The sequence below is a fragment of the Mesoplodon mirus genome (assembly GCF_964341445.2).
Source record: "Mesoplodon mirus genome assembly, chromosome: 1".
NCBI lineage: Eukaryota > Metazoa > Chordata > Mammalia > Artiodactyla > Ziphiidae > Mesoplodon > Mesoplodon mirus.
The window spans coordinates 25,088,116-25,114,275 of NC_138976.1; the positions used below are offsets into that span (position 1 = coordinate 25,088,116).

The window sequence follows — 26,160 nt, forward strand, 5'->3', positions numbered from 1 at the left end:
TAAACAATGCTCTTATAATTGCTAACCTTCATTGAATGCTCTCTATATGCTGGGCACAGGGTGTGTCCATTATAGGCACACTGTCCATTCTAATCCTCCCGAAAGCCCTACGAGGTGGGTATTATTAGTATCTAGACCTGTATTATGGATGAAGAAACTGTGGGGCTACCCTGGTGGCGCAGTGGTTGAGAATCTGCCTGCTAATGCAGGGGACACGGGTTCGAGCCCTGGTCTGGGAGGATCCCACATGCCGCGGAGCAACTAGGCCCGTGAGTCACAATTACTGAGCCTGCGCGTCTGGAGCCTGTGCTCCGCAACAAGAGAGGCCGCGATAGTGAGAAGCCCGCGCACCGCGATGAAGAGTGGCCCCACTTGCCACAACTAGGGAAAGCCCTTGCACAGAAACAAAGACCCAACACAGCAAAAATTAATTAATTAATTAATAAACTCCTACCCCCAACATCAAAACAAAAAAAGAAACTGTGGTCCTCAGAAGTTGTCACTTATTGTACTAGCTTCCTAGGGTTGCCAAACAAATTTCCATAAACTGGGTGGCCTAAAACAAATAGAAATTTATTCTTGAATAGTTCTCAAAGCAAGAAGCCTAAAATCAAGGCGTTGGCAAAGCTGCGCTCAGTCTGGGGGCTCTAGGGGAGAATGCTGTGCCTCTCCTAGCTTCTGGTGGGGCTCCAGGCATTCCTTGGCTTGTGGCTGCATCACTCCGATCTCTGCTTCCATCTTCAAGTGACCTTCTCCTTGGTGTCTGCGTCCTCTCCTCATCTGCTTCTTTTAATGACACTTGTAGGATTTATGGCCAATCTGGGTAATCCAGGATGATTTCATTTTAAGATTTTTAATTTAATTACATCTGCAGAGACCCTTCTTCTAAATAAGGTTGCATTCACAGATTCTAGGGGTAAGGATGTTGACATATCTTTTTTTTTTTTTTTTGCGGTACGCGGGCCTCTCACTGTTGTGGCCTCTCCCGTTGCGGAGCACAGGCTCCGGACGCACAGGCTCAGCAGCCATGGCTCACGGGCCCAGCCGCTCCGCGGCATGTGGGATCTTCCCGGACCAGCGCACGAACCCGTGTCCCCCGCATTGGCAGGCGGACTCTCAACCACTGCGCCACCAGGGAAGCCCAGGATGTTGACATATCTTTTGTGGGGTCACAGTTCAACCCATGACACTTACCTAACTTCACACAGTAAGTGGCTGAGCTGGAATCAGAAGTTAAGCCTAACTCCAGAGTCCATTTGCTTGACCACTATGAGCTAAATGCTACATACTTCCTTGCTGTGTGACTGTGGCCATGCTATTCAACGCCTCTGTGCCTCAGTTTCCTCACCTGTACACCAGAGATAATAATGGTAACTACTACATGGGGTTGCTGTGAGGATTAAATGAGTTGATAAAGGAAAGCCCTTGGAACAATGTCTAGCACATAGTATGAACTCAACAAAAGCTCTGTTATTATTATTTTTGCTATTGTTACTACCAAAATAATGCAGCTTTGTTGGCATCGTGGATGAAGGCTGAGCAGACCGGCTACTGAGGATGAGGCTGGACCTGGAAGCAGTGCTCTCAGATCTGAATTTGCTGGGTCTGAACATCTGCTCACAAGTGCTTCACTCTTAATGAAATATCAGCCAGATAATGACAGATGTGAGAGAGATTTAAATATCTATAAGAGAACACTATGCACAATGGATGCTAAAAATTTTGAAAACATCAATGAAGAAAATGTTTCTTTAGAACAAAACCAAGGGACTTCCCTGTTGGCGCAGTGGTTAAGAATCCGCCTGGCAAAGCAGGGGACACAGGTTCAAGCCCTGGTCCAGAAAGATCCCACATTTCACGGAGCAACTAAGCCCGTGGACCACAACTACTGAGCCTGTGCTCTAGAGCCCGTGAGCCACAACTACTGAAGCCCGTACGTCTAGAGCCTAAGCTCTGCAACAAGAGAAGCCACCGCAATGAGAAGCCCGCTACCACAACGAAGAGTAGCCCCAGCTCGCCGCAACTAGAGAAAGCCCGCGCTCCTAGAGTTCATGCTCTGCAACAAGAGAAGCCACCGCAATGAGAAGCCCACACACCGCAACGAAGAGTAGCCCCCACTCGCTACAACTAGAGAAAGCCTGCACTCAGCAACAAAGACCCAACGCAGCCAAAAATAAATACATAAATAAATAAATTTAAAAAAAACCCGAAAAAACCCCAAGTAAAACACGGGACTGATGCAAAAAGAAGCAGGAAGTATGAATAAACCAACAGACCAATCCCAGCAGAATTGATTCCAAGTCATCTAATACCACATGGCCTGGGCTGGGTATTTTTCTAATATGTAGGTCCTCTCAGGCTGGTCAGTTCATCTCTCCAGCCTCAGTTTCCTCATCTCTAAAATGGGGCTGTCAAGGTGCTTTGTAAACTGTGCATACTATAGAAATGTGAGGCACTCTTATTATTACAGTATGTGTTTGCCAACTGTTGAGCACCTGTACCCAAGTGGGACAGACTTGGGGTTAGGGACCCAGTCCAGAGAAGGGCAGGGGAGTGGGTGGGCTGGGCACTGAGAATTGGGATGATGAGGTTGCTGTCCCCTGAGCTCTTAGGAGGGGTCCACAGGTTGTGTCAGTGTCTTCTGAACTGAACTGAGCATCTGTGGGTCGTGTGAAGTATTCCACCCTATGTCAAGGTCAAAGTGCCTCAGTATTTGCAGTTTAATCCACTGTTACTTTAGGGAGACACTCCAAGCCAAACAGTGGCAGAAAATAATGAACATCCCACCAAGTGGCCAACGGTTCTATTGCAGAGCCACTGTGGGTGTCGAGGTGCCCTGACACTGTGGTTCCCTTGCCCCTTGCTTCCCTGTTGGTTTCTGTGGTTGGTGGCTTCCTGCAGCTGTTTTTTTTTAACCCACCTAAAGTTCTGGTCTGCAATTTGCTCACCCTCTGCCTCTCAACTGCAATGAAAAATGCTCCAGAAATAGAAAACTCGTAGTTTTTCCTTCTTTCCTATTCCTTGCTCTCTGACTTCCACTGCGGAAACAATTGTTCAAATGATGATTCAGGGACTTTCAGGAAAACATGAGACTGGAGGGGCTCATTCAGCTCTGTGGGATCCACACATGTGAACCTTCCCAGGCCCCACCCCCCAGTCTGCATTTCCTTTGTCACCGTCACAGTCTCTAGCTGGGAATTGGGGTAAGGGTTGGTAGGGGCCATGCGGACTTAAGGTTTCTTGGATTCAGGTTTTTCTTCCCTATTTTTTAGCCTTAAATGTATTGTCCTGGGTCGGTTTCTAACTCTGGTATCCAAAGTGCAGTCCTGGGCCCTTCCTATAGGTTGGTGAGGCTCTGGTTCAGAAAGTTTCAACCCTGGCTGCACAACAGAACCCATGGTAATTTCTAAAAAATCCCAATGTCCAGGCTTCTTTCTAAACCAATTAAATCAGAATTTCTGGGGGGTGTGACATGAGTACCAGTATTTGAAGATCTTTTCTGGGGTGATGTGGCCAGGATTGAAAACCACAAATCTAGCCTATCTTTATGTAAAGAACTCTTACAACTCAACAACAAAAGGATGAAGAATTCAATTAGAAATGGGCAAAGGACTTAAGTAGATATTTCTCCAAAGAAGATATACAAATGGCCAATAAGTACATGAAAAGTTGCTTAACATCATTAGTCATTTGATAGTCATTCTCATCAAAACCACAATGAGATACCATTTCACACCTATAATCAACCAGGATGATTATAATCAACCAGGCAGATAAGTAACAAGTGTTGGTGACAATATGGAGACACTGGACCCCTCATGTATTGCTGGTGGGAATGTAAAATGTTGCAGCCACTGTGGCATGGTCTAGGAATTCCTAAAAATGTTAAACAGAGTTACCATATGACATAGCAATTCTACCCATCTCTTTCTCACTCTCTCTCTCTCTCTCTCTCTATATATATATATATATACACACACACACACACACACACACACACACACTCACACACACACATACATACATACCCAAGAGAATTGAAAACATATGTTCACATAAAAACTTGTACATAAATGCTCATGGCAGCATTGCTCATAATAGTCAAAAAGTGGAAACAATCCAGATATCCATCAATTGATGAATGGACAAATGAAATGTGGCACATCCATATAGGGGAATATTATTGAGCCATAGAAAGGAATGACATACCAATACATACTACAACATGGAAGAACCTTAAAAACATTATGCTAAGTCAAAGAAGCCAGACACAAAAAGCCACATATTGTATGATTCCATTGATATGAAATCTCCAGAGTAGCCAAATCCACAGAGCCATGAAGTAGATTATTGGTTGGCAGGGGCTGGAGGGAAGAGGAAATAGAGGGTGATGTGTAAAAGGAACAGGGTTTCTTTTCGGGGTGATGAAAATTTTCTGGAATTAGATAGTGAGGATTGGTTGTACAGCCTTACGAATATACAATATTAAAACACACTGCAGTATACATTTTAAAACTGAACTTTATGGTATGTGAATTGTATCTTAAAAAAAAAAAGATAGGGCTTCCCTGGTGGCGCAGTGGTTAAGAATCCACCTGCCAATGCAGGGGACATGGGTTCGAGCCCTGGTCCAGGAAGATCCCACATGCCACGGAGCAACTAAGCCCGTGGGCCACAACTACTGAGCCTGGACTCCAGAGCCCGCGAGCCACAACTACTGAAGCCCGCGTGCCTAGAGCTTGTGCTCCGCAACAAGAGAAGCCACCGCAATGAGGAGCCCGCGCACCGCAATGATGAGTAGCCCCCACTGGCCACAACTAGAGAAAGCCTGTGCGCAGCAACGAAGACCAAATGCAGCCAAAAAAAAAAAAAGATATATGTCTGCCATGGAGAGTGGCTTGGAAGGGTCTATGAGTGGAAGCAGGGAACATGCTTAGAAAGTTGTGGTAACAACAATAAACAACTTAGTGGCCTACACAATAAAGGTTCTTTACTCATCATCCCTGTTGTCCATTGTGTGTCAGCTGTAGTTCTGCCTCATAGTGGCCCCTCTGGGATGCGAGATGGTGGGAGATGATGGTACTTTGGTCCTTGGTGGTAGCAGTGAAGATGGACAGAAGTGATGGATTAGGATAGGATTTGACAGTAGAGTATGCAGGACTAGCACAGAACTTCAGAGAATATTTCATTGATCTCATAATAAAATTGCCCTAAGACTGGCTTCATTCAGTTGTTCAACTGATATTATCTATTGAGTGTGTACTGTGTGCCAGGCACGTTTGCAGGTGCTGGGGATACAGCAGAGAATAATATACAACTCTGCCCCCTCCCTATTCTCATGGAGCTCACATTCGAATGGGGGGTGGCAGCTGTGACAGTGATTAGGAAGTGGATGGGAGGCACTACAGTAGTCATTATGGCTGAACATCGATACCTGGTTCTTTCTGTCCTGGGCACATAGTAGGACCGCTCTTTCCTGCCCCACTGAACCCAGGCATGGAGAATTAACATGATAGGGCCAATGAAATACGAGTGGAAGTGACATGTGGCAGTTTGGAGTGGAAGCTTTAAAAGTCACTTGCCATACACTCTTTCCCGTTGCCACAAAAACTGTCCCAGAAGGTGCCCCACCAGCTGTGTCCTGGAGCGAGGATGCTAAGGGCGGAAGCTACAATGGATCCTCTACGAACAAGTGCTGTGATGAGTGAAGTCTCTGTTGTTTTAATCCACGGAGTTTTGTTGCTGTTGTTACCACAGCAAAACCTAGCACACCCCGTTCTCTCTCACTCCTCACCCTCTGAGGGACATTACATCCAAACACGATCCTGGCTCATATTTTAGAAAAGTAAGCCCAGTAAGTCAAACGTAAAACCAAGAGTCTGGAGACATGTGTCATGGAGAGGACGACAACCCACCCTGTGTGCATTTAGTTATGCCCATCAGACTGCAGCCCTCGAGGGAGCCTGAGCACAGCACACAACAGGCCCCCCATAAATGCTGAAGGAGCGCCGGGATGACACACCATTTCCAAAGAGGTAGGTTGGTTGGAATTCCCCCACAAAAAAGAGGGAATGCTTCTGTGGGTGCCACAGCCTGTGTTTCTGCCAACATGGACAGGGGGGACAATCATCAAAATTTAAAGGTAGTCTTTGCTCAAGAACTGGAATGGCTTTACCAAGACACAAGTGGTCAGAAGAGGCCAGTACTGCAGATAATCTTCCAGCTCTTGTGCTCCACGGCACTTGAAAATTCCTAGTAGACAGCCCACCCCCTGCAGAGCACCTGGACAGGTAGAGACTAGAGAATCTCTTGCCTCAGGGCTGTCCCCTGGTGCAATGGCTCTGCATCTTTTGCTCTGTGTCCTGAGGGGCCTCTGGATCCCAAGTACCTCCTGAAGACACTAGGGAAGCCAATAAGGAAGCTGAAATAAACTGCAGTCTCCCATGGACCTAAGATGCCTTCTGAGGCAAGATGTTCCAGAAACCTGGCTGTGGCCGGCAGAGCTGTCCGTCCATATGTTGGGTCCACAATGCCAACTGCAGCTGGGACCCCTGCCAGAAGGAGGTTGTCTGCAGGCATCCTTAAAACGTCTCTCTGGCATATCGTTCCAATTAAATCTCATCTAGCATTCTCATTTTAATAACTTAATCTGGAACTTACACCTTGCCTCCTCTCCCAAAGGGGCTGAGGCAGCACAACACAAAAGCCCCAACACAACGGGACAATTAAACATACAGACAAACGATCAGAAGGCGAGATAATCCTCCAGGAACCTGAGAAAAGATGGTTATTGCGGCTGGGTGTTGAATTTGGCTCCAACTTTCTGGCAGCCAAAGTTAAAAAGAAAACAGAGTTCAGTTATTCAGTTATGATCGCTTGATTGAAAGAAGGAAGGAGATACAAGTTCATGGCGGGTGGTGGTGGGGAAGCACAGCCCATTTCCTGGCACTAAAGTCTGTGAGCATCTATCCTGTGGATCTTTATCTCAGGGGCATTAAGTCACAAACTGAACAACAGCCTTTTATAGAAGATGCTGAATCATTCTTCACTTGGCAGCTTTAGCCCCGTAATTGGGCCCTTGATAAAAGGTGAGGGTGTAATATTAAATTAAATCGCAGCTCGGCAAAGACATTTCTTGGAGAAGCCGGCTTAATGGGCCCAGACAGATGGGTTGAATTCGGACATGTGGAGGCATGGGGAGAGAGTTCTAGGTGGAGGGAACAATTTATTCAATAAATATTTACCGAGCACTTGCTGTGAGCCAGACCCTGCCACTGGGCGCTGGGGACACACGGATGGCCTTGGCCTCTGAGGAGGTCACAGACTAGGAGGGACCAGGTGCACAGACAAATAATTACCACTGTTGTGATCAGATGAGGGGGCCAACAAGGTGAGGCGGGGGCCTAGACAAAGGCATCCAAGGCAGCCCGCATTCTCCAAATGCTCCTGGAGAAGACGCTTCTGACTGCCTCTTGAAGGTCAAGTAGGAATTTTTTACATGAAGACGGGGTATTGGGGTGGGAAGGAGGGTGGTCTGGGTAGAGGAGGACAGCAAATGCAGAGGCGTGGGGGGACAGCGTGTGACGTTTTGGAGAAGTGCCATTAATAAGGGGAGCTGAGTACAGGGAGCGAGGGAGGGGCCGAGAGATGAGGCAGGGGAGGCAAATGAGGCCAGGTCACTGGGTCATCGAGGTCCCCTTGAACTGCTAAGGAGTGAGGGCTTCATCCCCTAGCTGATGGGGAGGACTTTAAACAGCAGAACGGCATGGTCAGAACATCAGATGGTGTAGTCCTCTCCTGGGAGGAGTTAGTCAGGCTCACTGGGGTGGCTCTCAGCTAGCGAACCCACCCGAAGTCCTTGCAGAGTCCCACTACCCTGCTTGGGGCATGGTCTGCATCCGGGTGGGGCCTGAGGACGGCCATCCAGAACCCCATGGATGACTATGGATGAGAGACCTGTCCTACTGTTCAGGGCTGGTGGCGATGACCCATCACTTGGAATGTGACCTTGGCATCAAAGCCTTGGACCACCAGGCTGCCCATGTGCAGCCCAGAGAGCAGGGTGCACCTTGACCCTTAGCAGGCCCCTCACCCTGGACATTCTGATGTCTCTTTTTTCAAAATAAATAGCGTGAGATGGAGCTTGGACAAGCTTTATGAAGATACCAGACGTTTCTGAAAGTGCCTGCTTTAGGATTGGATTTTTTTCAGAGCAACTGTAGAGGGAGGCAGAAGATAAGAGTTAAAATTATTTAAAACTCTATGTATTTGCCTCTTCCAATATCCATTTCCATAGAAACATAACTGAAATAAGACGCCAGTTTCAGAGCCAAGGGCAGCCCATGACTTCCAAATCCCCCATTTGCTTCAAAAAGCACAGTCAAAGCACGGAATACGGAGGAAAGTCTGAAATACTCCTGTGTCCCACACTGCCCTTTACCTGGTCACTGCCCAAGTGGCCAGAAAGGCACAGAACCCAGAGCGCAGGCGGTTCTTGAGGCGGGCTGCCAGGCAGCCGGTGTGGACAGCCTGCTGCCATTTCTGTAAGTGAACGTCACACACGTAGCTCCCGCGGGTGACCGACTGCACGTGATTCTGTCTCTGCTGCCACCTGTCTGGGAAGCGGACGGGGGGAGGCTCAGGGAGCAAGAGGCAACCGCAGGATGCTGCTTCAGGGGCTGCCTGGGGCTCTCCGAGGGTTCAACATTGGTGGCCTTTAGTGCTGTCTGCCATTTGCTCTCCATTTCAAAACCATTTCAGAATGGTCAAGTGGAGGCATAGGTGGTGGCCTGGTAGAGAAGAAAGGCTTGGGAAAAAGCAAAGAACCCTTCCACCTAGATTCACAGGCTGTCTTCACACCATCAGTATGCACTGCCTTCACTTCAGGGGAAATTATCCAAATTATTTTCTTTAAAAGCAAAAAAAAAAAAAAAACAACCAACAACAAAAACCCATATGGGTGTGTGTGTATATGCACACACATACACAGTGTCAATTCTTGGTTTTCATCTTACTTGATCTAAAAGTAGCGTTTGACACGCTTCATCAAAACTTCCTCCTTGAGACATTTTCTTCATCTGGTTTCCTAGACACCAGACTCATCTGATTTTCTGTCTCTATGGTTTCTCCTTCTAGGTCTCCTTTGCTGTTTCCCTTCTACCTCCCGGGTCTCCAAACATGGGAATAATTGAGGGTCTGACCTTGGTCCCCTTCTTGTCTCCATCTAAATGCCCCCCAGTGCTCTCAGCCAAGGCTTTGTGTCATCTATATGTTGACTGCATCCAAGTGTCCATCTCCAGCCCACACCTCTCCCTGAACCCCACACCCGTATGTCCAATACCTATTCACCATCGCCACTAGTATTGTAGGTATACAAAAAAGGAGAGTTTTTCCCTTTTTCCCAAGAATATAAATTGTATTTTAAAAACCTTTTTTACATACTTGGCAGATTTATCCACCCCTGCTACCTGTGAAATGCAGAAACAGCCAATCTGCCCGTCAGACTCCGTAAAGCAGAGGAAGCAAGGTGCAATGCAGGAGTACTGAGGACGGGGCCAGGTCACTGGGGTGGAGGGTGAGGGAGCCTGTCAGTCCTTGCCTTGGTCTGGAGCATTCATCTCTGGAGACCCCTCCCTTCCTTCCTCAAATTCCTCCCGTGCAGGGACAGCTTTCTCTCCCTCGCTCTATCTGTGGGCAGCGCTCTCTCCTGGCTACCCACTTTGTTACCGACCACCACATCAGAGTCCCCTGCCCTGGCTTCTCCCCTTGTTCCCATCCCTGCTTAGTTATTCCTCGGGCTCCAGTTGGGACATCTTCACTCTGACTGTACCCACTCTCTGGGAGACAGCTCCCATCCTCAGTGTATTAACCGCTCCTCCCCCAAATCTCTATCTACTGGACAAACTGCTCCCTTGTGCTCTAGGATCCTGCATCCGATCTCCTTTCTGACCAGAAATGAACCCCTCACATGCCCTCCAAAACCCACTCCTCATTCTGCACCTGACCTCGGTGATGAGGTCCGCCATCCACCACCCACTCAGAAATCCGGGCACTGCCCTTGCTGCCTCCCTGCCCTCCTTCCCCCTTAGAGTCAATCAACCACCAAGCCTTGTCACGTCTGCTTCCTTATTATCTCTCAAATCCACCCACCTCTCTCTGTTCCCACTGCAACTGCCCTGCTTTAGGTCGCCATCGGCTCCTGCCTGGATTGCTGCAGAAACCATCTCTGAGCCACTGCTGGGCCTTCAGCCTCACCCCTTCATCTGTTCTCACCCTGCCACCAGGTCAAATCTGATCATGTCACTCCCTGATTAAATGTCTTTCATGCTGAATTTTAAACTCTTCTGCTTAGCACACAAGGTCCCTAATGACCCGGGCTCTGCCTGTGTCATCATTTGTCCTTCCTGTCACCTCCCCAAAGGCACCCTCAGCTTTGGACAGCAGAACCACTTTGTATATATTTTTAAGCCATTTAGGAAAAAAATGATATACTAACATCATGTTTAATGTTGAGAAGCTAGATGCTTTCCCTCTGAGATCAGAAACTAGGCAAGGTTGTTCTCTCTCACACTCCTATTCAACATTGTACTGGGAGTGCTAGCTAATACAAAAATAAGACAAGAAAGGAGATAAAATGCATATGGATTGGGAAGGAAAAAACAAAATTGTCCTTTTGTCAATGACATGACTGTCTATGTAGAAAGTCCCAAAGAATCAACAAAACCCTCCTGGAACTAGCAAGCAATTATAACAAGGTTGTAGGATTCAAAAGACTTTTGTAAAAACAAACACAAAAACAAAAACACAACACCATTTATATTAGCACCAAAAACAAAATAAAATACTTAGGTGTAAATCTAACAAAATATATATAAAATCTGTATGAGGAAATCTACAAAGCTCTGATGAAAGAAATCAAAGTAGACTGAATCACACAACAATGTAAAGCAATTATACGCCAATAAAGATGTTAAAAAAAAAACAAAAACAAAAAAAACCCAAAGTAGATTGAATCAAAGTAGATTCCATGTTCATGAACAGAAAGACACAATATTGTTAAGATGTCAGTTTTCTCCAACTTGATCTATAGAATTAATGCAATCCCAATCAAAATCCCAGCAAGTTACTTTGTGGCTATTAACAAACTGATTCTAAAGTTTATATGGAGACTTTGTAGAAAAGACCCAGAATAGCCAACACTATATTGAAGAATAAAAGTCAGAGAACTGATATTATTCAACTTATTTGACTTCAAGGATTACCATAAAACTATGAATCAAGACAGTGTGGGATTAGTGAAAGAACAGACAAATAGGTCAGTGAAACAGAATCTAAGTCCAGAAATAGACCCACACTAATACAGTCAACTCATCTATGACAAAGACACAAATGCAATCCAGTGGGGAAAGGATAGTATTTTCAACAAATGGTACTGGAACAACTAGACATTTACATGCATAAAAATGAATCTAGACAGTGACCTTGCACCTTTTACAAAAATTAACTCAAACTTGATCATAGACCTAAATATAAAACACAAAGCTATAAAACTTCTGGAAGTTAACAGGAGAACATCTAGGTGACCGTGGGTTTGGCAATGAGTTTTTAGATCACAACACCAAAAACATGGTCCATGAAATAAAAAATTGTTAACTTGGACTACATTAAAGTAAAAAATTTCTGCTCTGCTAAAGACAATAAAAAGACAAGATACAGACTCAGAGAAATTATTTGCAAAATATATACACGATAAAGTTCTTGTATCCAAAATATACCAAGAGGGAATTCCCTGGCGGTCCAGTGGTTAGGACTTGGTGCTCTCACTGCTGTGGCCCTGGGTTCAATCCCTGGTTGGGGAACTAAGATCCCACAAGCTGTGCGGTGCGGCCAAAAACAACAACCACAAACAAACAAAATAGACAAAGAATTCTTAAAACTCAACAATAAGAAGACAATCTAATTAAAAAGTGGGCAAAAGATCTGAACATATACCTCACCAAAGAAATATGTGTGGCAAATACTGTAAGTATATGAAAGGATGTTCCACATCATATGTCATAGGAAATTGTACATTAAAACAACAATGTGGTACTACCACACACTTATTAGAATGGCTAAAATCCAAAATACCAACAACACCAAATGCTGACAAGGTTGGAGCAACAGACACTCCCATTCATTGCTGATGGGAACGCAAAATGGTACAGCCAGTTTGCAAGACAGTTTGGCAAAACTAAACATACTTGTAGAATATGAACCAGCAATCCTGATTCTAGGTATTTACCCAAATTAGTTGAAAACTTATGTCCACATAAAACCCTACACAAAAGTGCTTATAGCAGCTTTATTAAGAATTACCCAAACTTGGAAGCAACCAAGATGTCCTTCAGTGGGCAAATAAACTGTGGTGCATCCATACAAAACAATATCATTCACTGATAAGAAGAAATGAGCTATCAAGTCATGAAAAGACATGGAGGAATCTTAAATGCATATTGTTAAGTCAAAGAAGCCAGTCTAAAAAGGCTACATTGTGTATGATTCCAACTATATGACATTCTGGAAAAGGCAAAGCTATGTAGACAGTAAAAGGTCAGTGGTTACCAGGGGTTGGTAAGCATAGAGGATATTTCAGACAGTGAAACTGTTCTGTATGACACTGTAATGGTAGGTACATAATTTTACGCATTTGTCAAAATCTATAGAATGTACAACACAAAGAGTGAATTCTATGTAAACTATGGATTCTAGCAAATAACAATGTGTCAGTATTGGTTCATCAATTGTCACAAACATACCACATAATGCAAGATGTTAATAATGGGGGAAACTATGGGGTGTGGGGTGGGACATATACGGGAACTCTCTATGCTTTCTATTAAATTTTTCTGTAAACCTAAAACTGGTCTAAGAAATAAAGTCTATTAATTAAGCATAAAAACTCCTTTAAAATGATAAACATCATGTATTTAGAACAGTATCTAGCACATGACAAGTGCTATATAAATATTTATTATGTACAAATGAATAAATGTGGAGCCAGGATGCCTCCAGTCGGACTCCAGAATCAGAGTTTTATTCCCTGGACACTTGCACTGAGAGAATCTCTTCCACGAGTTATTCTGGAACTCTTCTGTTATTCTCAAACCCCGCATCTTGTTTATTTACTTCCAGCTGCTATCAGAATCTGTGCAATCTAAAGTGACTGTGCTTATTTGCGTGTTTACTGTCTGCCCCCCACTAGCTGGTGGGCTCCATGAGCTCAAGGTGTCACGCTGTTGTGCTCACCTCTGTCTCCCCAGCGAGGTGAGGTCTCCCAGCATGCAGCGGTGCTGGGCTGGGTGGTGCGGGAGAGTGATCTATGTGGCCCAGGAGGGGTGGGTGGGGCAGAAATGCACTCAGCAGGGGTGAACAGCATGCTAAGTGTCCTGACAGGGGATGCCTAGATGTTGGGGACTGGAGTTGGGAGGAGCAGGCGCTTAAATCTGGTGGAGCTCAGGAACACATTGGCTAATACAGGGGCCTGGAACTGAAGTTCATTTACTTGTCAGAGAAGGTTCTGGAAGGGGGGACAGCACGGGCAAAGGCTTGAAAGGGCAACACAGAGCAAGGCCTGTGACTGGAATCCTGAGGTATTTAGAGTGTCCAGAGGGACCAAAGGCATCCGAGGTAGGTGTGGTCTGAGGGGAGGAAAGAACAGACCACAGAGATCTTTGATCACCTCTCCCCCAAGCATAAACTTTCCCTCTCACTGGGGGTTCTGGAGCAAACAGCCCCTCGAGGAGAACTTAGGACCCCTTAATCCCTGGGCACACTGTTCAACCGTCATGCTGAGTCTCACAGAGGAGGGTCTGAGGGACCCTCCTGATAGTTTAGCGATGTTTGATGGAAAAATGACAATAAACCGATGGGGCTGTGGGTCGACAAATCAAAGGTTCTGCCACCATGGCAACAGAATGACAGGGCAACCCTAAAATTAGAGGAGAAATGAGGATCAGGCCAGGAAAGGTTCAGAGAGAAATCTCCACAGATACTTGGAGGGAAACACAGAGACAAGGTGTGGGGACCTCGAGCCAGGGATGTGGCTCTCCTCCAGCCACCCCGCTTCAAAAGTCTAGATGCCGCGGGCAGGACCCCCTTCCTTCCCAGGCTCAGTTTCCTCATCTACACAGAGAAGCACTTCCGTGGCACCCGGCTGCTCCTCAGTTTGAAAACCATTCCCTGGAAGGTCTGGAATGGGCTTGCGCTGTATGTGCGGAGCCATGCAGAGCAGCAGTACTTACTACAGAGAGCAAGGAAGAAAGGTAAGGTGGGTGGTAGCAAACTGTCCCTCATGCTTACGGTCTGCACAAGGTCCACCTCCTGTAAACAGTCCGGGGGACGGGCTTCCTGGATTTATGTCCAGAGTCGCCGACTCTAGCCCTGCAGCCTCTCCCACCACAGCCAGATCCCAGGGGATCCTGTGCACGCTCTGCCCTGGCCTTAACCTTGAGTGGAGGTGACGGCGCCCTGCCTCGCCGGCTGCCATTGGGCTCAGCATCAACCCAGCGGGGTCTGCTCTCTGCCCATCTGCCCCAGCTCCAGGCCCTCCCATGGGCTCCGCCTGACTCGCCTTTTCTCCTTCCCTGATATCCTGGGCGCTCAGTCCGCCTGTTAGCTATTTTTAGGCTTCGTCTGCAAAATGTGAAAACCCTTCTTTGCCCAACCCACTTCACAGCCCAGTGACCAAGGGTCTGTGAATACACCTGAAAACTACGAAGTGCTGTCGTGTATTGAAAGGCAGCGTGGGGGAGTGGGGGAGACGATAGTTGGTGGTGTTGCCACTAACCTGCTAGGTGACCTTGGGTGCCTTATATAATCTCTCTGGGTTTCTGTTTCCTCATCACTAACATGGAGTTCAGGATAGCACCTATTCCACAGAGTTACTGTGAGGATTCAGTGAACTAACACACACATCTAGCTACCGCATCACCGTTGTTATTACAGTTATTAGCATTATTGCTTCTGATTATCATCACCCCAGGCTCTCCCTAGCCAGGGGGCCCGGTTAGCCAGTTAACAACCCTTCCTCCTGTTGATAGCCTGTCTGGATTTCCAAATCCTGGTGGTGGGTGGTGAATTCCTCTGGGATGGAGTTGGGGGCAGGTCTGCTCCTTCGCCAACTGTGCAGATGAGTGATGACCAGATGTCACCTCCCCTCTAGCCACAGCCCGTCTGCGCGAGTGGCCTCAGCTGAGCTCCTGCCCCCTTGGCCCATGGGCACAGCCAGCGCAGGTCTGTCCTCTGCCAGGTCTGATTGTGCCTGTCTGGAGTCCCGCTTCCTCCCCGGATGGACACGTAAGGCAGTGAGATGGAGGCGCACAGCCTTAAATCCTTCCCCTAAATCTGCGCTGTCAGGAAACAGCGTTCTCTGCCACTGCTCCGACTGCATAACTTCTTACCGGGCTGAGCGAACCCTCTGCCTGTCTCCAGACAAACGAGGCCCGGCATCTTATTTGCTAGAAAACCCTTCTTGTCCAGAAGGATAAAAACCTCTGTCCTCAATGCATAAAATGACTGTTTCCAGTTTAGTTTTATTGATAAAATTCACACTAAATACCACAAAAAGATTTCCCTAATAGTGCAGTGAGAGAACTGGAGGAAACTCCAGTTTTCTCAATAGAATCTGCTACACTGTAGGGAAATCATACTATACAGCCACTGCCGTTCAGCTGGCTGTTTCCGACAAAGGCATGTTTAACACTACTAGGAGAAAGTCGACAAAACTACAACTTCCCTAATCTTGAACTTCTCTAACTGGAGCATCCTAGGAAGACCAGTGTGAGTTAAGAGCAAGGCCCAACGCAAGACTACTAAAATATATATTTAACGGTACTTTTATGTAAGGTTCTTCTTTTTGGCAACACATCACTTTGAAGATCCTCTAGTAACTGGAGGAGCTATCAGAGTGTTTATTCCCTACTAGCACTCCTTAGGGAACTCACTTTAAAGGAGATATTAAAAATGCAATGTAATTTCTAGGCTGATGGATCATATAAATGGGGGCTTCTACAATGTGTAGAGAATATACTGGTTTAAACGACCCAACATTTCCCCTTAATTCTGCATATATTAATACACCTAGACAAATTCTTTCACCATTTTTTTCCAGGAGTGAAGACCTTATATTTGGCCCTCCTGAAATAATATATGTCTCAAATGGAAGGAAACGGAAATAATGAGACATTCCTGATAGGGAACGTGGACCCACGTGGACCTATGATGATTTCCCCGTAACCACCTCGATTTCTTCTCAAGAAGCATACCTGGGGCAGTAAAGGAGATGTGCTGCCTTGCTGTCCCCGGGGGGGTTCGGCTGGGAGCAGCATAGGCCTCCATCCTGCTGGTGCCAGGTGCTTACCTCCATGCTGTACCTCTCCACCGTCCTTCTCAGGGGGTCCACAGCCTGCCAGCAAATCAGGATGCACAGGTCAATCAGCAGCATGCCCCCAACGATCACGAGCAGTTTCTGGTCCTTGATGATCTGCAGAGAGGGCAGGGGCAGAAGGGACGTGAGAGAGCTTCCCAAACAGCGGCCGAGGGGCCAGGTCAGGTGGGTGACTGAATGGCGTCACCCCCAGGTTGAAAATTTCCTCAGACTCCCCGTCGCCCACAGGATAAATCCAGCCAAGCTCCTTTGCTTGGCATTCCAGGCCTTTCATGAGCTTGGCTTGTCCATGCCCCAAACATGCACATATACTTAGTTAAATCTGAGGACTCTCAGGTTCTGGCCCTGCTGTGATTTTCACCCCAGGCCTTTGTGGGTGCTGGCTCTTTTGTCTGGAACACTCTCTTCTTTCTATGTGGCAAATAATCCTTAGAGACCCAGATTCATTTCGCCTCCTCCACGAAGCCTCCCTAACTCCCACAGCAGAAGTAACTACTCCCATAGCACTCTGTTCCCATACTTAATCATACTTAATAAGTTCAATACTTATACTTATGAATAGTAATAGTAGTAACTACAAGAAGGAGAATAAATACAAATGCTAACATTTAGTGAACACTTACACTGTGCCCACCTCTAGGTTGACTGTTTTACATACAGCATCTCATACAAAGGCAGATACTATTATTATTCCCAATTTTCAGATGAAGAAACTGAGGCTAGTGCTGGGGGCCAAGTAACTTGCTCAGTGGAATACAGATACTAAGAGATGAAGCCTAGACTGGAACCAAGCTCCTCCTCTCTCCAGAGTGCACACCCTCAAACATTTACAGCACCTACCAGGCTCTACAGTGACCAGATGCTATATTAAGTTGTATACACAACTGCCCTCCTCAGTAAACTGGGGAACCCTTGGCAAAAGGGAAGCCTGTTTTATTTATTTGTTTGCCCTCAGCCCCTAGCAGGGCCTGGCATGCAATCGATACTTAGAAGTTTGCCTGGTTGAATTGAGATGAAGGAATATATAAAGAAGAATATAATTCCCATCCCACTTTGTAGCTTGGGGTATATTTATTACACTGTGAAGTTCCCACCCCACTTTATGTCCGTTTGATGGGGATTGGCCTGGGAACAAATGCTGTCTGGGGCAAAGCTAACCTGTATTTCACTCACTGCATGTTTATGTGTCCTCACCCCTTGCCCCAATGCCAAACAAAAGTTAATGTGATAAAGTAGTTCTAGAAAAGACTGTAGAAAAATAAACAAAACTGAAGCAGAAGCTTAAGAAACATCTCCAGGTCTGGCTTTTAATGATTAAAGCCATCCTTAAAGGAGAAATAGAAACTCAAGAGACTTCTCTGTGGCTAAACTGTGAAAAGAACAAGAAAGTACTGCTGAGTTACTGCCAAAGAGATCAAATCCACCAAGACCATTTTACCTGGGGGTGGGGCACTGGCAAAGCCCCCTCTGAGATTTTTCAGAAGCATTCAGTGAACCGCTGAGAGCCTGTAGAAACCTGGTTTAACCCCTGCCCTCAGGGGAACCAGGCAGCTCCCTGTTAGCCTTGAGAAATCAGGCCAAAGGGAAGAAATGCCTGAGGAGCTGAGGACTTGGAGGACAGGCTGGAAGGGGCCTCCCTGCTTGATGCTTACCCAGGGCTGTTTGAGCCCCAGGCATTTGCGCACACTGCACCTGACCCCTGGAAGTTCTTTCCCCCACCTTTCTCCTGGCGCCCTCCTACCCTGATTTCAAGATTGAGCCTGAGCAGCTGCTCCTCTGTGAATCCGGGCGTGCCCTGCATGGGGCCCATGCTGCAACTGTGTTCCTATCAGAACCGAGGCAGTGACCATCCAGTCTCCCCTCTGTGCCCTGGTGCCTTGTGCAGGGGCTGGCTCTCAAAACTTTCTTGAGGAACGTGTGGAGAATGAATGAATGAGCTCTCAGGAAAAGACAAGGGGAAAGTGGTGCTGTTGAGCAAGTTCAAGGTCACTGTCTCCTGCCTAGGGCTCAGGTTCTACTTCCTATAAGGCATCACCTGCCGCAGGTTCCTATCCTTTCCCAGGCATTTGTAGGTGCTGGTTCTTTTGTCTGAAACACCCTGTTCTTTCTGTGAGAGGCTCTGTGTAGCTGGGTTTGCATGGGGTCGGTTGTGGGTGGCTGGAAACAGGGCTAGCTGGAGGGAGAGAGCCTGCATGACATGTGATGGGGCCTCATGGGGGCCACTGGAGGTTTAAGCGTCTTTAAGCATCAGCGTGATGGGGAGCTCTCTGCAGCATGAAGGGGTGAACCTGAGGCGGGATCCTGCAGTAGGAGGCCAGTTAGGAGCTGGGGCCATTGTCCTGATGAGGAAGGATGAGGCCTGATCCAGAGCAGTGACTACCAGATGGACAGGAGGATGCAGATGCCACAAGCACCGGGCAGGCAGAGTTGCGGGCCTCAGCCTCTCAGTCCTCTCCCCCTCCCCAAACTTCCCCAACCAGCAAGTGCCAGCACCTCCAGGTCCCTCCCTCTCTGCCAAGTCTTTCCCACGAGACATAAGGGGTACTACTCTCCCCACAGTCTAACTCCCAGGAGGCAGTGAACTTGAACTTGCTCAGCAGTACCACTTTCTCCTGGCCTCTTCCTGAGAGCTCATGCATACAGGAGTACGGACCACCTTACACTCCAGCACACCACACCTCAGGTCTGTTGGGACTGCACAGTCTACACTGGACAAGAAGTAGTACATTGAAGGGCAGGGCTGAGAAACATGGGTTGGGGCCACCCTCAGTGACCTCCCTTCTGAGTGGATGCCGCACCTCTCCTGCTGCTGCCTAAATAGGGAAGGCACGCATGCAGCACAGAAGATGAGCATCAGAATTTCTCTCTGGTAAATATGAGAGTCAAGTCCTCCCAATTTTAAGGCTCAGGTACGAAGTGTGAGGTAGCAGAGTGGCAGTGGAAAGACAGGACCTGGGATTATGTGGACCTGGACTGGAGTCCTGGCTCCATCCCTTGTGACCTGGGTGTGACCCTAACAAATCACTTCCTCTCTCATTCTGCATTTCTGATTTGTAAAATGGCAAGGAGTGGGGAGGCTCATGTAATATCTCTAAGTATGGTGCAAACAAAGAACACCGTTTTGGATCTAGAAGACCTCATTCGAATCCCAGCTCTTGTGAAATGTCATCTTGATCAAGCTGTATGACTCTGTTAGGCTTATTTCCTCCTCTAAAAGTGAGGCCAGTGAACTCTAAGCTGCAGAGTTGGTATAAGAGTGAAATGAGATGATGTATGGAAAGCACCTAGCGTAACATCTGGCTCAGAGAAGATGCTCAAGAAATGGGCTGTGTGGCTACCATTACTTGGGTTTTGAGAAGGCACGGTTCTGTGTTTATGTGGAGGACAGTGACATCTAGGGGCAAAGTGTGATACTGCACCTCAGCTCTGCTAGACTCGGGGCTAATCATCACACAGACAGGCCCAAGGTGGGAAGATCCTGAGAGTAACAGGAAAGGACATGTCTAATTTCCTTTTGGTACCATTTCCAAAGCCTGGCACTTGACCATTGTTTGTGACTAAATGGATTTAGTCTAAGTAGTTATGGATCACATTTGATTTATTAATCACAGGAACAGTTGCTGAGTGCCTACTCTGAATCAGGTTCTTTTCTAGGCACTAGGGCTGCAGCAGTGAGCAAAACATAAATATCCTACATTCATAGAGCATGCGTGATAGGGGGAGACTAATAATGAATAATTATACAAATACCCCATACGTATACACAATACAGTGCTAAAGAGAGGTGACAAAATAATCTTTTAAAAAAGATCTAAAAATTTAAATTTAAAAATTAGCACTGACTTAACCATACAAAGTCTGAGCACCATAGAATACTAGAATTAGGCAAGACCATGTCTCTAGTCTCACCTCAGCTTCCCTGACTTCCTTTCTTATTTTTCGGCTTTCTCTTCAAAAGCTGCACAAACTTTCCTTGGTTATGTCAGTGCACATCGATGCCACAAAACTGAGTTCTCTCTCTGAGGCTAGGAGGTTACTTGTGCTCCATTCTCACTGAGTGAGAGATGAGAGTGAAGGCACCCAGGAACGATTAAGCACCCAGTTCTGGCATCAGATCTGAGTTTGAATCTTACTAACTAGCTGGGAGACCTTGGTAAGTTTCCTAACCCGTCTGAGCCAGTTTCCTCATCTACACAATGGGGGACGATGACCACACAAACCACTAGATTACCAGAGCCTGGCTTACAACTACTGTTCAACAGATGTTAGCTATTACTATTAAACATCGCTTCCCATGGTTGTTTAGAGCAGAGATCAGCAAACTACGAATTCGGCCCACTGTTTGTCTTTGTAAATAAAGTTTTATTGGAACACAGTCACATCCATTTGTTTATGTGTTTGCCTCTGGCTACTTTCATTCTACAGTAGCAGTGTTGAGTGGCTGTGACAGAGACTGTATGGCCTGCAAAGCCTAACATAGTCACTGTCTGACTCTTTACAGGAAAAGTTGGCTAACATCTGCTTTTGGGAAAATGGCATTTCTTTATTTCTCAAAAAAACTTCAGATATTTTGACTGATTCAGACTGGCCCTCTACTAGGACCAGCTTATCACCTACTTCCAGGGACGCCATGCCAGAGGGAATACAGTGTGAATGGTGCCCCCTGGAGTTGTACAACCAGCGGCCCTGCCTTCCTGCCGTCACTCAGATGACGGACACTCTCTTGGCATTTTCCTGAAGCTGAGCCTGGATGAAGGTCTGAGAGGATGGCCCTATGTTATTATTTGCAACCATATCAAGTCATATATGTAGTGAAGTTTCTTTGTCCTCAAAAAACATCTGCCCCCATAACAGATCTCATCTCTGAGTTACCGCTCTAGTCTCAACGTTCCAATTTGGTCCTAGTAAGAGGCAGAATAAAGACTGTGGTAGTGGGCTTCCCTGGTGGCACAGTGGTTAAGAATCCGCCTGCCAATGCAGGGGACACGGGTTCAAGCCCTGGTCTGGGAACATCCCACATGCCTCAGAGCAACTAAGCCCGTGAGCCACAACTGCTGAGCCTGCACTCTAGAGCCACAATTACTGAAGCCTGTGCGCCTAGAGCCCGTGCTCTGCAACAAGAGAAGCCACCGCAATGAGAAGCCCCCGCACGGCGCGCAGCAACGAACACCCAACGCAGTCAAAAAAAAAAAAAAAAAAAGACTGTGGTAGTGAGGCTTCTCAATTCAAGGTTTTACGATTGATACTATAAAAATACTGAATTTAGAAGCATTAAGTCACCACATGTCAATACCTCCTTTAATAGGCTTCTTTTTCTTTAATGTCTTTCAAAATGTAGCCATATGGGGTGAAGTTTGTGTATGTGTATTTGGGGAGGGTGTGACATGGTGGGTGGAGGGAGGATGAGGTGGGAGACAGGGAAGGAAGAAAAGGGTAAAAAGACTGAAAAAGAAGTGTGAGATTGCATTTTCAGATTTAGGTAAATCTTCTATATGTGTCAGTAAAAAAAAAATTAAGGGCTTCCCTGGTGGCACATTGGCTAAGAATCTGCCTGGCAGTGCAGGGGACACTGGTTTGAGCCCTGGTCTGGGAAGATCCCACGTGCTCCGGAGCAACTAAGCCCGTGGGCCACAACTACTGAGCCTGCGCTCTAGAGCCTGCGAGGCACAACTACTGAGCCCACGTGCCACAACTATTGAAGCCGGTGTGCCTAGAGTCCATGCTCCACAACAAGAGAAGCCACTGCAATGAGAAGCCCGCACACTGCAAGGAAGAGTAGCCCCCATTCACTGCAACTAGAGAAAACCTGTGCACAGTAACAAAGACCCAATGCAGCCAAAAATAAATAAATAAAATAAACAAATTTTTAAAAGTGCATAAGAAAAAACATTAAAAGAAAAATAAGAGGCTCACTTTTAAAAAAGTTTAAACTTAAAAAAAACCAATAAAATAAAACAATTACAATAAAAACAAACCTTGGCTATGTAAACTGTTGGCGTCATGGAGAATTCAATTCCAGTTTTAACCTGCGACTGCCACAACCCTTTAAAAACAATCTGCTTCCCAACTTGAGTTTTTGATCTGTGAAAGGTATAAATTTCTCTTCTATACCCTTAACCTCCTCTAATTTGGCTGATAAATGATGCTCAGCTGTAGCGCCACAAGGCTTTTCCTGGAATAACTGGAAAGCCTAGAGCAAAAACTGTCTCACACTGGAAAGGTGTATTCATCTGGCCTAAATCATTTTCACAACAGACTAAACTGGTGACCAAATCTTGTACTCAAAGCCTTTGGCAGTTTTTCAGACAGGCCCCTCCCTGGACGCCTGGGCCCACCACCTGCCTGGGCTCTCACTTTGCCCAGACCCCTGGGGTGGGGAGAGTCCACTTGTCCCAGGCAGCCCAGCAGGCTGTGGCCATATCACAGCCCCAACTCCCATGGCGCTTTCAGACAACTGAACTCCTGAAGTCTTCCCTGGCATGTTTTGTCAATTGTTGCCAGACAATCTGAGGGTTCTTGCCAAGTGATCACATGAGTAGTAGAAAACAAAGGCCCGTTCTCCATTGCCAATAATAATATGCATGAATTACATATTGACACAAAGAAACTAACACTGTGATTCTTCAAAACCAGGATGGACTTGTCATAAATGGCAGAACCACAGAGCAGGAGGGGCCCAAGAAGTTACCTGGTGCCTGTCGAACTTTGGCTTGCATCCGCTTTGTCAGGAGGGCTGGTGGAAACAAACGTTCCTGGGCTCCAGGAACCTGATTCTTAGGGCTGGGGGAGCTGAGAAACTTAATTTATAACAAGCTCCCAGGTGATGCCAATAATGCTGCTGGTTCAGCTTGCACTCTGAGTAGCCCTGATCTAGACCAGAGGTCTCCCACTCTGGCTGTATATCAGTATCACCTGGGGAGGTCTAGTAACTCCGAATGCTCAGCTCTAGCCCCGGAGGTGTGGGCTGGGCTGGGTTACTTCTTGTAGTTTTCAAAAGCTCCCATTTGATTGTAACGTGCAGCCAGGTCTGAGAAGGACCAGGTGGCCAGGCTCCTCACCTTACAACTCCCTTACAGAAGGGAGTTGTCACAAATGCTCCTGAGGCCCAGTGAGAGGAGGGCCTTCCAGGTGAGCACAGGCAATGGGTGGCAGAGCGGAGCTCTTTCCTTCCTCTAAATGCAGCCCATAGTTGTCCTAAGGTGGTCCGGTGTGGGGCAGAGGGTGGAGAAGGGAGGATACACCCCACCCCCGCATCTGGAGAGCAGCTCCCTGGCAGTGAAGGGGCAGGCAGTGAGGCTGACGAGTGAGAGTTGCCACTGGGCACCAGGCAGAATCACAGCTTGGGAGACAATGCCATTTCAATGCTTCCCCATTTTACAGATAAGGAAACAGAGGCCCTGAAAGATGAAGAGGTTTGCTGAAAGGCCCATGGCGGGTCAGCAGTGAAGCAGGGGGTAGAAGCCTGCTCTCCTGCTGTGTCTGCTGGCCCCACCACCTCGGGCTCACTTGCTGTCTGCCACAGGTGTGATGGCTTATGACCCAGGTAACTGGATGGCAAATGCAAGTTTGGGATGAAGAACTGGAACAACAGGCACCACGTTCCAGAGTGGGATGAGGTCACAGTGCAGCATTTTCAGAGATGTCTGTAAATGGGTTATACACGCATCAGGGGTTTAAAAAGTGTGTGTGTGGGGGTGGGTAGAGGTGAATCAAGAAGAGGGTTTTTGGAAAAACGTGTCATGAAGCTATCTCACCTCATCCCCAGGTGAGAGGACGGTCGGGGGGGTATGCTTCCTCCTTGACCTCACATCAAGAGGGAGGCTTAAGGAGAGCACTCAGATGGCTTGATTGCCAGGGCTCCCTGCAGCCTGGGGGACCTGGTGAGCTGATGCCTCACCCCTGCCTGAGAAACCCACGGGAGGATGACAGGCCAGTTGCTCCATGGATGGAGCGGAAGAGGGGAAGTGGCTACAGTGGGATCAGCCACAATCCTTGAGGTTGTAGGAGCGAAGGATGTGTGAGTGCTTCCTGAGCACCAGGTGTGGGCCCTGGGCCAGGTAGAGCTGTGTGGCCTGCCCAAAGCAAGCTGGAGGGGCGGGCCCAGGAGTAGGGGACTGCCACATGTCTGTGGAAGGAGCCACAAATGGCCAACGGGGGGAGTATTTCACCCATGTCGCGGGCACTGCAGGAAAGTAAATCCCAGTAATGGGGGCTTTGAAAATTCCACAAAAGGACTCCATGAGAGCCTAAAGGGTGTGCTTAACCAATGCCAGGCCCAGCAAGATGGATGCAGCTCCTGGCAAGTGAGGTCTTTCCTGCCCCTTCCACCACTCGAAGCCCCAACTCAGGAGGGTTCAGAAACCTTGGGAATGGGATGGGGAAAAAACTCAGTCTGGCAAAAGAGAGAAGCAGCCCATCCGTACCCCTTCTCCCAGGGCAGGTGACTGGCTGCTTCAGGCCAAGCTGGGGAAGGAAGAGGCGATGCCTTTGAAGGCAGTTTGAGGTTTTGAATATTATGATGGACTCCACATATTGGTTGTTGACCAGAGGACCTTCAAAGTCATGAGACTTGCCCGAATTTTTATCTAGGAGCAAGGGAAGGAGAGTGCCAGCCATCGGAAGAGTTAAAAAGGACAGTGAGGGGAAAGTTTCTCTATGACTACATCCTAAGAGTCAAACTTAACCAACATGATGATTACAGCCAACCACAGAGGTGGCAACTGCTTTCCTCCCACACGAAGGAAGGGCTCCTATCCTCTGAGGGCCTCTTTGAAAATGGAAGCATTAAATCAGGCCCCTGCCCTGTTTCACTCTCCTCTTTCAAGGGCTCCCCACTGCCCACAAGTGAAAGTTCAGGTTCCTTACCGTGGCTCCTGCCTTCCCCTGTGGCTTCCTCTTGTACCCTTTCCCCACGAACCCCTCAGCAACGTGAACACACCCCTCCCTTCCCCAGGCCTCCGTGCACACAGTTCCCTCTGGGAGAGGGAAAACTCCCCAGCCTCTGCTTCCCACTCACCCTCCAGGTTTTAGCATAGGTGTCACTTCCTACACCAAGCCCTCCCTGGGTGCTATACCCCAGTATCCCCCCTACGCACCCAACCAGCCCTTATCACCCTACATTGTGAACGCTTTGTTAGCTGTCTGATGTTAGCTGTCTGACCAACCCCCAGGAGGCTGAAGGTGTTGGGGGCTGGGGTGGGGAGGTGCGGAGGGTTGTGTTTAGCTTGAATCCCCAGCAAACAGCCCAGTGCCTGGCATACAGTAAGTGCCTAATAACTCTTTTAAAAATAAATACTAAATGAACATTGCAAACACCCTGCAACAGAAGGAGGCATTACCTTCTTCTTCATTTTCACATTTTTGAAGATGGCGTGGACCCTCCATGTCTTTGCGAACATTGCCCCAAAGGCGGTCGTGTAGCCCACGGTGAGAATCCAGGTCCTGACCTAGAGGCCATGAGAAAACAGAGGCATTAACATCTCCTGGGGGACGGACTTCATCATTTAGGAGAGTGTCCCAACAGGGGGACTCTAGATGGGGACAGATGCTCTACTTTACATACTGTAGAGTTTTACTAGCATCAATAGTCCTTCAATCACATGTCAACCTGACAGACGCTTAGTTCTGTTGGCAACTCGCCAGACCCGGGCCCTGGGCGCAGAGGCATATGAGGTTCAAATCCTGCCTTTCATGGGCCCACAGCCCAGAGGGAGCCAGTCATAGACAGAGGCACA

At 47.4% G+C, this 26,160-nt stretch overlaps 1 protein-coding gene across 1 annotated transcript in view; it reads right to left on the reverse strand.

The window, feature by feature from the left end:
* The window catches only part of GABBR2 (gamma-aminobutyric acid type B receptor subunit 2), a gene marked incomplete at its 5' end in the record, with an annotated part of 369,241 nt that overhangs the window by 39,675 nt on the left and 303,406 nt on the right, over positions 1-26,160 (reverse strand). Inside the window, 2 exons of the mRNA XM_082619674.1 lie at positions 16,400-16,522; positions 25,765-25,872. Coding sequence (XP_082475800.1) covers positions 16,400-16,522; positions 25,765-25,872 — 231 coding nt within the window. The remainder of the gene's footprint in view (positions 1-16,399; positions 16,523-25,764; positions 25,873-26,160) is intronic.